Source organism: Borostomias antarcticus (genome assembly GCF_949987555.1).
Source record: "Borostomias antarcticus genome assembly, chromosome: 9".
In the NCBI taxonomy this organism is placed as follows: domain Eukaryota; kingdom Metazoa; phylum Chordata; class Actinopteri; order Stomiiformes; family Stomiidae; genus Borostomias; species Borostomias antarcticus.
This window is the reverse complement of record NC_140242.1, coordinates 29,908,491-29,921,884: the sequence shown is the minus strand read 5'-3', so window position 1 is coordinate 29,921,884 and position 13,394 is coordinate 29,908,491. Positions and strand designations below refer to the sequence as shown.

The 13,394-nt window shown below is 47.2% G+C and overlaps 1 protein-coding gene across 1 annotated transcript; it reads left to right on the top strand.

The window, feature by feature from the left end:
* The first annotated feature begins 2,808 nt into the window (after positions 1–2,808).
* On the top strand, positions 2,809–11,511 carry LOC311313463 (pyridoxal kinase-like). The gene is made up of 11 exons (XM_084443593.1): positions 2,809–2,939; positions 3,410–3,464; positions 6,303–6,407; positions 7,424–7,507; positions 7,658–7,692; positions 7,785–7,870; positions 8,455–8,500; positions 9,051–9,162; positions 9,833–9,969; positions 10,064–10,130; positions 10,520–11,511. The coding sequence occupies exons 1-11, from the start codon at positions 2,859–2,861 to the stop codon at positions 10,630–10,632; spliced, it is 921 nt and encodes a 306-aa protein (XP_084299719.1). The 5' UTR covers positions 2,809–2,858; the 3' UTR covers positions 10,633–11,511.
* The last annotated feature ends 1,883 nt before the right edge of the window (positions 11,512–13,394 follow it).

The window sequence follows — 13,394 nt, the reverse complement described above, 5'->3', positions numbered from 1 at the left end:
TACATATAAAAATGAAAAATTCCTGGTTCTGTGGATGGATGAGAGGCTCACCTGGAAACGCCATGTTGATAGAATTACGAGAAGGTGTGAGAAAGTAATTCATATCCTCCGTAGTTTGGCGGGAAGTGACTGGGGGGCAGAGAGGGACACTCTGTTCATGATCTATCAAGCCATGATAAGATCTATTTTTGATTATGGGTGTGTTATATTTGGGGTAGCTTCGAAATCTGTTCTCTCTCAGCTAGACCGGGTCCAGGCTAAGGCCTTGAGGCTTTGTTGTGGAGCTTTCAAGACAACTTCTATTCCAGCGCTATTAGTTGAGATGGGGGAGATGCCTTTAAGACTCCGGAGGGACAAGCTGGGGCTCCACTACTGGGTGAAGTTGAGGGGGTTAAGGCATAGCTCCTCAGTAAAGTGCCTATTGGAGGAGGTATGGGAGTTTGAAGGCAGGAGTGACAAGACTACCTTCTTGCACCTTGTAAAGCAGCAGGCCATGAATAGTGTGATGGAGCGAGACAGTGTGGGTGGGGTCACCTGGTCTCCTGACCCCTTCTGGTCTCTCCCGGACCCTGAGGTTCACCTCTCTCTCCTTGAAAGAGGTCAAAGTGTGCCACATGAGTTGGTAGTCAGCTGCTTGGATCGATTTAAGGAGTGTGTGCAGATCTTCACGGACGGTTCTAAGGACCTGGTGTCGGGGAGGGCTGGGTCAGGGGTTTGTGTGGCCAGTGGTCAGTGTCAGCAGAGCAGGCGTGTCTCTCATAACCTGTCCGTGTTCTCTGCCGAACTGCTGGAAAATCTTCTGTGCATTAGAGGGTCGAGGATGTTAAACCTCCAAACAGCATCATCTGCTCAGACTCTGCAGCTGCTCTGCTGGCACTGAGGGAAGGGACATCTAGGACCCGCCATGACATACTGCTAGAGATCTGGTACTGAGGGAAGGGACATCTAGGGCCCGCCCTGACATACTGCTAGAGATCTGGCACTGAGGGAAGGGACATCCAGGGCCCGCCATGACATACTGCTAGAGATCTGGTACTGAGGGAAGAGACATCTAGGGCCCGCCATGACATACTGCTAGAGATCTGGCACTGAGGGAAGGGACATCTAGGGCCCGCCATGACATACTGCTAGAGATCTGGTACTGAGGGAAGGGACATCTAGGGCCCGCCATGACATACTGCTAGAGATCTGGTACTGAGGGAAGGGACATCTAGGGCCCGCCCTGACATACTGCTAGAGATCTGGCACTGAGGGAAGGGACATCTAGGGCCCGCCCTGACATACTGCTAGAGATCTGGTACTGAGGGAAGGGACATCTAGGGCCCGCCATGACATACTGCTAGAGATCTGGCACTGAGGGAAGGGACATCTAGGGCCCGCCCTGACATACTGCTAGAGATCTGGCACTGAGGGAAGGGACATCTAGGGCCCGCCCTGACATACTGCTAGAGATCTGGTACTGAGGGAAGGGACATCTAGGGCCCGCCATGACATACTGCTAGAGATCTGGCACTGAGGGAAGGGACATCTAGGGCCCGCCCTGACATACTGCTAGAGATCTGGCACTGAGGGAAGGGACATCTAGGGCCCGCCATGACATACTACTAGAGATCTGGTACTGAGGGAAGGGACATCTAGGGCCCGCCCTGACATACTGCTAGAGATCTGGTACTGAGGGAAGGGACATCTAGGGCCCGCCATGACATACTGCTAGAGATCTGGCACTGAGGGAAGGGACATCTAGGGCCCGCCATGACATACTGCTAGAGATCCTGTGTGGCCTGTAGTCTATCGTATTGAATAAGCAGGATGTCAGGTGTGCTTTGTGTGGGTGCCCGGACACTCAGGGGTTGAGGGCAATGAAATGGCAGACAAGCTGGCGAAGGAGTCTCTTTTGAGAGATAACGTTGACCTGAATATACCACTTAGAAAGGGGGAATGGTTTAGTGTGATTAAGGGAAAGTTAGCTCTTACAGCGAGCTCCTTGCATGTCATTGGGAAGCACCCTGACGGCTTGTGTGAATGTGGTGGTTTGGAGACCGTTCAACATGTACTCCTAACATGTGGTTCCTATAGAAGTGAAAGGCAGCAGCTGTTCAAGGAGTTGGCATGTTTGGGCTGTATAGTCTTCTCAGTTCAGTCTACTTTTGGGACGGAACACAACAGAACAGAGCTGGTAGGGAGAGCGGTGTTGAGGTACCTCCAGTCCACTGGACTGTATGGGAGAATGTAAATGATGTCGTCGGCCTGTGGGGGGCAGCATTACGCTACAGCCTGCCGGAAACCTACAGAAGAAGAAGTAACAGCAGGACCCCGAGTAGATCTGACAGGCCGAGCCAGCTGGTACCTACCTGTAACACATGTCCCTTTCTACCAACGAAAGACAGAACCCTTCATTTTGGCAATTTCAAAATGCAATCAAACATGGTCTAAGTGGGCCTAAGATGATCATGGACACTTTCTAAATGTATTAATTGGCGTTGGCTTTGCTCCATGACACCGTTCTGTTAGGTGTCCATGCTGTTGCCTGAGAGTTGCAGACCGAGCAGTGCTTCAGAGCTGGACTTGTTAGGTGTCCATGCTGTTGCCTGAGAGTTGCAGACCGAGCAGAGCTTCAGAGCTGGACTTGTTAGGTGTCCATGCTGTTGCCTGAGAGTTGCAGAGCGAGCAGTGCTTCAGAGCTGGACTTGTTAGGTGTCCATGCTGTTGCCTGATTGTTCCAGACCGAGCAGAGCTTCAGAGCTGGACTTTCCTCTCTCAAGTTTTCGCATGTGAGGGATCAAGCAGGTATATGACCGTGACCTCATTCATACTGCATACATCTGATCTCCATAACACAACGTGGCTTTATTGTGAGGATGGAGTGCCGTGTGTTATCAATCCAGAGTCATGTAGTCAGGGGATACGTCGGGAATAAATCGGCTACATTTCCATTACAGGTAAGAATTGATACTTTCAATTTACAGTTTATTATCAGCATGCATAGCAGCTGTCTGACAGTTCTGCACAAATAGCCTACTGCGTGTAAACATAGTTGTGAATCTGAATTTTTAAATACTAGATCACTGTAGTCACATGCCAAAAACAAATGTCGTGTGACGTGTGTTTGCTTGTGCTGATCGAGCATGAAATATGATCTGACCAGTGCTCTTACAGAAATCTGATCTGACCAGTGCTCTTACAGCAGCTTCCTTGTTCAGCTGGTGTTGGGAATCCATGACAGATCGAATAACGTTACAAATGTAAAGGCTTGTAAGAATGTCGCTTATCTTTCCATCCCTTGTAAATGACATGTCATCAAGTCTGTGTTATTGGTAGCCTGGTATAACTATGGCCAAGGGAATTTGTGTTCAATACAATTAAAATGCTACAAGTGTCATCAAACGATTGTTTGTCATCCATGAATCAGGTGCTTGGGTTTGAAGTGGACTCCATCAACTCTGTGCAGTTCTCCAATCACACCGGTAAGTTGAGCAATCAACCTGCCTAAAGAAAGGTCCTCACTCAAAAACATTTCACACACACACACACACACACACACAAACACACACACACACACACACACACACACACACACACACACACACACACACACCAGTCAGCCACCAAATAGATAAACCCTAAAACACTAGAAACTTAAAATACAGTAGACTGATATAAGGAAGATTCTTCACCATGGATTATTCTGTTTGCTATGAAATGTATGTGTTGTGTTATCTGGGCCTCCATTATCGATACAAGCAGTTCCAAATGGTCCATTTGAACTCTACAGCAGCAGGGCAGAGTAGTTCTGCGCCTGAGAAACCCCAGCGTGTATCAGAACCCTGCTCTCCCACGTGGGCAGGCGGACGCACTCATAGTTGCGCTAATGGGGGACGTCCCTCTTGGAGGGACTGTCAGCGCTCCTTACTGTCAGCGCTCCTTTGAGGAGTGAGTTTCAGCTACTCTTACGTTTCCCTCGGTTACACCTGCCTGATTGGCCCGGTTGTTTCCACCATGTGTGTGTGGACTCTGAACATGTGTATAATGTGAATAGAGAGGGTTTGTGTGTGTGTGGACTCTGAACATGTGTGTATAATGTGAATATAGATGGTTTGTGTGTGTGTGGACTCTGAACATGTGTATAATGTGAATAGAGATGGTTTGTGTGTGTGTTGACACTGATCATGTGTATAATGTGAATAGAGAGGGTTTGGACCAGTAGGGGTCTGGTATGAGAAGGGTGTAACTCTCAGACTGATGGTGATCTTCATCTGGCATGTCGGCTCCAGTCAGACCGCGCTGTTGCCCCAGAGAGAGAGAGGTGGGGGCCGAGGGGGGGGGATTTTTAGGAGGCCCTAAATCACTTCCCGCTTGGGGCCCCTTAGACCCGTGAGCTGGCTGTGAATTAACTAGTGCCTCTAAAATGTCTTTTTGCCATCTATTGTACTAAATAATAGCTTGCAAATATTAGTGAAGTTAGTTGGTTTAAAAAGTTTCAAAACCACTGATCATTTGTACAGTTAATAACTGCATATTAAGTGGGGAGTTCTACAGGGAGGGAGTTCCAGAGGGGGGGGGGTCTTGGACCCCTAAGGTCCCCCAGTTAATCATTTCCATTTCCACACCTGTGTGTTGCACCACTTGTTGTCTTTGGTTCTCCATGGAATTGTTTTTTGTTCACTGTTTCACAAGATTCCAGTATGTGCATTTATTAACCAAGCTGTGTAGAGGAGTGGGTAGCAGTTATGTCAAGTAGTTCACTAGCTCCTCCCTCTCCTTCCCTCTCCCTCCCTCCCTCCCTCTCCCATGCTGGAGTCAAGTAGTTCACTAGCCCCTCCCTCCCTTTCCCTTCCTCACCCCCTCCCTCTCCCTCCCTCTCCCATGCTGGAGTCAAGTAGTTCACTAGCACCTCCCTCTCCCCCCCTCCCTCTCCCTCCCTCCCTCTCCCTCCCTCACCCCCGCTCCCTCTCCCTCCCTCTCCCATGCTGGAGTCAAGTAGTTCATCCCCCCTTCCTCTCCCATTCAGGAGTTTCTACCCCACTTCACTGTCCCACTTTCTCCTACAGAAGAATGAAGCCTTTGTACTTCTCCAACATCTCTCCCGGCCACTTTTGGACTGATGTCCCAAATTGCTTAGTAGTCTCTGTCCTTAACTTCTATGTGAAACAAGCATCGTATCATCAATGTGGGGACACTTAAAAAAGGAGATTGTGTTAAGTAATGTTTTTCCAGATCTGGGCACACTTTGGATCAGGCTGAGTTGTGCGATAGTTGTTTTTTAACTGTAGTAGTGTGCAATAGTTGTTTAACTTGTTCTGTATAATGCAAGTGACATTGGCTCATAGCTTGACCGAACTAAACTAATATTATCAACATAATGTTGATATAGATTAGTAGACGTTTCTGCAGGGGGGGAGAATGTGAGACTGTTGTTCCATTAGAGAAGCCACTCAGCACACCATGGGGGGGTCTGCTTTCCTCTCCCTGGGTTCCTGGATCCGGGCCAGGAGGTCCTGGGCTAAACCAAGTGGGCTGTGTGTCCTGGTTCTCAACGATGTTCCCTTCACACGCACCCCCACCGAGTCTTTAGCCCAGAACGGCCCGTTTCTCCTCTTGCTCCTAAGTGCTAACGTTGGAGTCATCAGATGGATTTGGTTTGCTTCTCCCCTATTAGTATCCTCTCCCTGAATCCTGACTGACTGTTCCTGGAGCTCCCTGCTCTTAATGTGACTGTTCCTGGATCTTCACCCCTGCTCTTAATGTGACTGTTCCTGGAGCTCCCAGCTCTTAATGTGACTGTTCCTGGAGCGTCACCCCTGCTCTTCATGTGTTCTCTTAAAACCTCCCTGTTCTGCTGCTCATGAAACACATTCTTCAGGTTTATTGGTTAAACCCTTGACTGTTTGTTTTTGCTCTGCAGGTGGTACAGTAGGCCTGTGTTGAAATAGGTTTACACTTTAGAGATGGAAGCTTCCAGGCCTGTTTCTTGCTCAACTGTGCATGTTGTGAATGTCATAGAGTTACCTACAGTACTACTCTGTTGATTCTCCTCTGTCTGTGATATGGGATGAAAGTCTCCCTCCGGGTCTCTGGGTTAAGGTCAGCTGGTTCTCATCACGTCTCCAAACCAAATAAGAGCGCAGTGCTCCACACACACTGACTGAACTACTCGACTCTGACTCCTCACTGCCCTCCTGGCCGGGGGTGGAACCCCACCTGCTCTCGCACATGTTTAAAAGGAAAGAAGACAGATTTATCAGTCTAAAATGATCATGGATCCTAGACTCTACATTTGACCTTTGACCTATGTTGTTGTCTAGGATACGCCCACTGGAAGGGCCAGGTGCTGACCGCTGAGGAGCTGAATGTTCTTTATGAGGGGATCAAGCTCAACAACGTCAACCACTATGACTACGTCCTCACAGGTGAACCTGAAACACACACAGCTCACAGAACCCTGTCCATCCTCCTGACTCGCTAGATATTTACGCAATAAACCACGAGAGGCCGTGTGTTATAGTGATTTTATAACAGCTAGGGGGCGTTGTTAGGCACGACACGAAGCGGAGTAAAACCCCCCTAGCTGTTATAAAATCACTATAACACACGGCCTCTCGTGGTTTATTGCTTTTATACAACAGTTACTACAGCTATTAGTGTAAAATAAACACACAGCAATGTAAAATATTAAGATTTATTCAAAACGAAGCATCATTCCCTCAATTCCGCCGAGCAAAATAGTTCCCCTAACAAAAGGGTTTCCAAGCAACAACAACAACTACAATGCATTGGATCAAATGGGAGGCGCATTAATACTGAAAATGGAATGATATGCGGTCCCAGGTGTGTGTTACAAAGTATTTTAACACGGCTTCCAGCCAATCAGAATCAAGAACCAGAACTAACCGTTGTATAATCCTCCGTTGATCAGCTGATGTGAATGGTGAGCATCTGAGTGCCCCACGCACAGCGATGGAATAGGATAGTGCTGAGATTGTGTAATCTGTTTTGGAAACTTTCTTTCAGTCACCATGTTAACCAGGCCCTCTTTTGTAACCGTGTCACATGCAGAGGAGTCATGTAACGTATTCATGACTTTAACTGTTTAACTGCTGATGTTAACTGTTATGACACCAGTGTGTTAACTGTTCACCTTTGTCCTGCAGTCCAATCACAGGGGTGCAGACTTGTCACCTTTAGGTGAAAATAGCCATTCTTAATCCAAAATAGGTAATGTCAGTGATCAGTGTATGTATGAGTTTGTATGTTAGTCACATTTTTCACGTGTGATCTGTTAGCACCTCTGAATCAGTTACATGCTCACGGTTTTACAACCTGTGCTGCGTGGGTATATAGAAAATACAACGTTAAATAGTAATAACACATGCGTTCATGTTGATTCTTGTGCCTTAAAGTCACCTGTTCATTTCCTGTTCTTCAGGGTACAGCAGGGACACATCCTTCTTGGAGACGGTGGTGGACATTGTTCAGGAATTGAAAGCAGCGAACCCCAGCCTGGTGTATGGTGAGTAGGAGCCCTGGATAAAACACTCAGAGAATTGAATAGTCTGTGTGTGCGTGCGTGTGTGTGCGCGTGTGTGTGTGTGTGCGTGTGCGCACGTGTGTGTGTGCGCGCATGTGTGTATACTCACGGGTCACGTTCCTGTTCTCGTAGTGTGTGATCCAGTCATGGGGGACCAGGGTGCGATGGTGAGTACGCTCTGCCCTCCTCCTCATTCACACAGCGCCGCACGCCACCCAACATTCCCGCTCATGACATCATGTGTCTCCCCCCGTCTCAGTACGTCCCCGAGGACCTGCTTCCTGTCTACAGGGACAAAGTGGTTCCTGTGGCCGACATCCTCACCCCCAACCAGTTTGAGGCAGAGTGAGTTTGATTGAACAGCTCCGCTATCCATCCTCATGATGTATACAGGTCATATACAGGTCATATACAGGTCATATACAGGTCATATACAGGTCATATACAGGTCATATACAGGTCATATATAGGTCATATACAGGTCATATACAGGTCATATACAGGTCATATACAGGTCATATACAGGTCATATACAGGTCATATACAGGTCATATACAGTAGCATTGGACCTCACTCTCGCTGCCCTAGTTTCTTGTTCAAACCTTGATATAGTTTGCCCTGTGTTAGAGTTCATCTTGGGGACAACAGGGCAGAATGAGCCCCATCATGGGGAGAGACTGGAGCAGATGTATTTATACTGTACTAGGCAGTATTCATCAGATGTATTTATACTGTACTAGGCAGTATTCATCAGATGTATTTATACTGTACTAGGCAGTATTCATCAGATGTATTTATACTGTACTAGGCAGTATTCATCAGATGTATTTATACGGTACAGGCAGTATTCATCAGCAGGTGTGATTGATGGGAGAGGGGCGTGGCCCTGTGACCCTGTGCTGTGTGTCACCTCTCAATGTCTCTCTCAGGCTGTTAACTGGGAGGAAGATCAGCACAGAGAAGGACGCGGTGGAGGTGGGTCTCTCCTTCTCTATCTGGGCACTACATGTTCAAGAGGGTTATGAATTAAAATCTTACTTGGTTTAGTATAGGTTTCCAGAACACGCTGAGTGATCGGTCAAACTGGGTTCAAACAGACAGGTTTATTCTGATGTTACGTTTGGCCAAGCGGACTCTGAACGGAGGTGTGGTTCGTGAACAGAGTGAATGGGATGAGGGAGTGATATCTTATAACCTGAGAAAGGAAGTGACATGCAGTTTCAGGATGAAGAGGACAGGGAAGTGATGTCACATAGAAACAAATTGTAGTTTTAACAGAACGAACTACAAAGTTAGAAGAACAGTGAGGACAGAAAAGAACAGAATGATGTAGGTGACATTGGTGAGACTGACGTTTCATTAACAGGGTTCTGGAAGGTCTCAAATTCTCAGCTTCAACTTTTATTTTACTTTTTTTAACTTTTAATTATTAACTTTGTCGTTCAGAAATGGGTCCTTTTGTCATCATCTTGCTGCTGCCGCTGATGATGATGATGATGATGATGAAGTCTGCCCCTCCTCCCAGGTCCTGGACCTGCTCCATCAGATGGGCCCGGACACCGTGGTTCTGACCAGCACCGACCTGCCCTCTCTCCACGGTGACCACTTCCTGGTGGCCGTCGGGAGCCAGAACATAGGTAAGACCCAGGATGAGGGAGAGCCGTCTGATTGGTCCTCTCTTGATGAGGTGTAATAAAACACAGTGCTGCCTGCTTGCACCATGGTTTGATCCTTGGGAGTGAAGCGTCACACGACCTCTGACCTGAATGCCTTCCTGGAAGACCCTCTTATGTGGATCTGAAGGTTTGACTAGAGGAAACGAAAAAGTAACGAGTTACAGTCGTGCTCAATCACGTTGTACCAGTCGTCTCAATGTGGGTTCGTACCGGACCAGTCTGGCGTAGTCCTGCCTGTGCACGTCGTTTACACTGGGCCAGCGCTGGAGAAGGTTCTGGCTCATTACCATTCGGAGGTGGGGGGGGGGGGGGGACTGTATTTCTTTAAACCAATCACAGTCGTCTTGGGCAGAGTGGTTGCTAGGTTGTTGTTTCACGTAAGGGGACTTTGATAGCAGATAGCAGAAGGGGAGGAGTCTGGATTGAATCTGATTGGCTGGGAGAATCTCCATCGCCACTGATTGGGCAGTAATAAACCCAATGACAAGACTTACTCAATCTCCCAAACCGACATCCGGTGAGTCAGACCAGGACTGGACCGACCCGACATCCGCTGAGTCAGACTAGGACTGGACCGACCCGACATCCGCTGAGTCAGACCAGGACTGACGGACCCGTATTTCTCTTCCAGTGAGACCGGATGGGACCAAATGCACCCAGAAGATCCGGGTGGACGTCCCCATGGTGGACGCAGTGTTTGTGGGGACAGGGGACCTGTTTGCTGCCCTGCTGCTGGCCTGGACCCACCACCACCCCAAGGACCTGAAGGTCAGTGGGTCATGTCAGAGGCAGAGTTAGCGGTGACAGAACCTCGCTGAGGAACACTGTTCTAACCCTCGTCCACCGGTCATTCTCTTCTCAGCTGGCCTGTGAGAAAACCGTCTCAGTCATGCACCACGTCATTCAGAGAACCTTTACCTACGCCAACGGTAAGACCCCTGATTGAGACCCCTGATTAAGACCCCTGATTAAGACCCCTGATTGAGACCCCTGATTGAGACCCCTGATTGACTGTGTACTGAGTGCATGTGTGCAGCTGTGTGTCAGTGCTTCTGTACCTCTGTAAGTCTGTCTGCCAATTGGGTCCAGTTTGCATTTATTTATCTGCCTCTGTTGATTTGAACATCCCCTCCTCCTCTCCTCTCCTCTCCTCTCCTCTCCTCTCCTCTCCTCTCCTCTCCTCTCCTCTCCTCTCCTCTCCTCTCCTCTCCTCTCCTCTCCTCTCCTCTCCTCTCCTCTCCTCTCCTCTCCTCTCCTCTCCTCTCCTCTCCTCCTCCCCTCCTCTCCTCCTCTCCTCCTCTCCTCCTCTCCCGGTCAGAGATGTCCGGCTCTGGGAGGAGACCCAGCCCTGCCCAACTGGAGCTCAGGATGGTCCAGAGCAAAGCCGACATCGAGGACCCCGCAATTGTAGTGGAGGCCACAGTCTTGTAACACCCCCTCTGATAGGATAACATGTTGGATTTGAATCTCATGGGCTATCATGAGTATTTGCCTTATAAGATCTCTTGGAGAGCTCATTGTTTTCATGACGGAGGTTATCAGGGGATTCTCCCTGCTCACACGCTGGCACTGCCATATCCATGTCTGTAGGACCCTGACTCATCATTTAGCCTTGGAAATGTATAGCTGTATAAGCCTGATGAGTCATTCTAATTTGTCCAGAGAACCAACTGTGTTCTTGATACCTCCAAAAATATGATGTCAATGTTCTGTCAGGCAGTGTGTGAAGTGTGATGTGAGAATGCTGTCTAAGGGATAGAAGCGTGATTGGGCTTCAGTCTGGTCTGGGTTTCATGATTGTTGGTTGAGTGATTATTGGTCTTAGGTCTGCAGATCAATATATTTCAATGTAGAAAATCCATTTTAAGACATTTTTTTAGATTGTTTTATTATTTTTTATTTCAACTGTTATTGAATGTTCATGATCACAGTACTGTAAATGTCTTACATTGCTAATCATAACATCCTAATTTACTGTATACATGTTATTCATCCTTAAATGTCTTACACATTTGAAACGGAAGCATCGATATTTGCACAGATCATTTTGAATATAGTCTTTTATGAATGCTAATCATTGATTTTTTTTTCACACAGTGATTGTCTTGCTAGTGTTGTATCTGAAGGACACGCATAGACAGACATGCCAGAGTAACATAACATAACATGGCCTTTGTGCTGTTAGCAAGAAGATCACCGGTCAGGAATGTTTTTTGTATCTATGATGCAGATCTTTACACTAGAAAGTTCCGCAACATAAGCTGCTGCTCTGAGAAGATGGGTAATAATAAATGATTAATCTTTTCATGACACACTCTCCTTGCTTCCCCCCTACTTCCTGTTCTAGCTGCATGTCTCTACAGCAGAGTTACAGAGGAGACATGTCCCTCTGCTTCCTGTTCTAGCTGCATGTCTCTACAGCAGAGTTACAGAGGAGACATGTCCCTCTGCTTCCTGTTCTAGCTGCATGTCTCTAGAGCAGAGTTACAGAGGAGACATGTCCCTCTGCTTCCTGTTCTAGCTGCATGTCTCTACAGCAGAGTTACAGAGGAGACATGTCCCTCTGCTTCCTGTTCTAGCTGCATGTCTCTACAGCAGAGTTACAGAGGAGACATGTCCCTCTGCTTCCTGTTCTAGCTGCATGTCTCTACAGCAGAGTTACAGAGGAGACATGTCCCTCTGTTATAATATTATATCATTCTTTTAGTGAGGAACCTCAGAGAGGGGAACGTGGGGGGAACCCTGTGGTATATGGAACCATGTTCTCTTTAGGGTATTAATGCTAATGGGATCTAACCATGGTGAATGGCCTGTCTCTGTTCCTCTTGTTCATCTCAACATGGACTGAATCTTTAAATTGGCAAACAAGCGAAGCATTGATTCGCTGCCAGGTCTCCCTGTGGGATATTGAGAAAGAACCTGAGTCCTACATTCATGTTACTGGGCTTTCTCAGAAAATAGCTCACATCCATAATGTAGAAAGCAAATACCCAGGTGGCTCAGCAAACATAATGATTGGCTGGTTAACCTCCTCTCACATAAATGACCTGTTTTGAGACAATACTACTGTATACCCAGGAACAAAATGGATTCCTGCATGTCAGGATCCATACAAATGAGAAGTGAAGAGATGAATGATGACTTATTCTAGAACATAAAACGGTCTACAAGCTTGCTCTGTATTGATGTGCTTGTTGGAGCCTGTTGTATATTGTGAGATTAGAGGCAGATTTCACATCTTTACTTTCCCAGCTCTAATCCCAGGCATTGATAACATTGGATAGATAGCATTAACCCAAATAAACAGGCATGTCAATGTGTTCACCTACAGCAGCAACACACAGCACCAACACTACAACACCAACACTACAGCACCAACACTACAGCCATGTCTCCTGCTGGTCTCTCTCTGTACCAGAGTGTCTGTGCCAGGGATATCTGCCTGGTGCTATAGTAGTACAATACTGGGTATTCAGTAAGAAAACATTGTATTCTATCCTTTATTTTACTTTATATCATGGACACTGAATATACAATACAAATGTAAATGCAGATACATTTCCATTTGAACGTTTTGTAACATTGCATCTGACCCGATGCAGGATAATCCCGAGCGACCCTGCTGAGCCCGTGTAGTAGAGTGTGATTACTCCTACTCACCAGCAGAGGGCGCAGGTCTCTTCATGGATCCACCGATGCCCGCAGTGAGATGAGGTCCATCATGTTTTGACTAGTCTCGCATGCAGAGACTGACTTGTGAGTCTATGTTTTGACTAGCCCTGATGTATTGACATGGTGCAAATGTATTGCTCTATTGTCCTCATTGAGGCCAACCATTACCATGCTGGAACATATGGAACAGCCAATTACTAAAAATTGTCACAATAATGAACTTGGAGTGATCAGCAGTGTCTGGATTGTTGTCTATTGTATATGGTTGACTGTTTTAATGCAGACTGGTAAAGGGACCTGGGTTATTTGGGGAACGTGGGTGATATAGGATAAGGACATGAACAAGCATGACTCAACTCATCAAAGGTTGTGTTACAGCTGCTGGTCTGTAGTCATTCTCATCACACCTTGTAATTGATAGATTCCAGGGAGACAACATGAGAAGTGCAATTGCAATGCCAAATTCAGGAACCAAGATAACTTCCCATATGGTATATTACTGTTGTACAAAATGAGTGAAT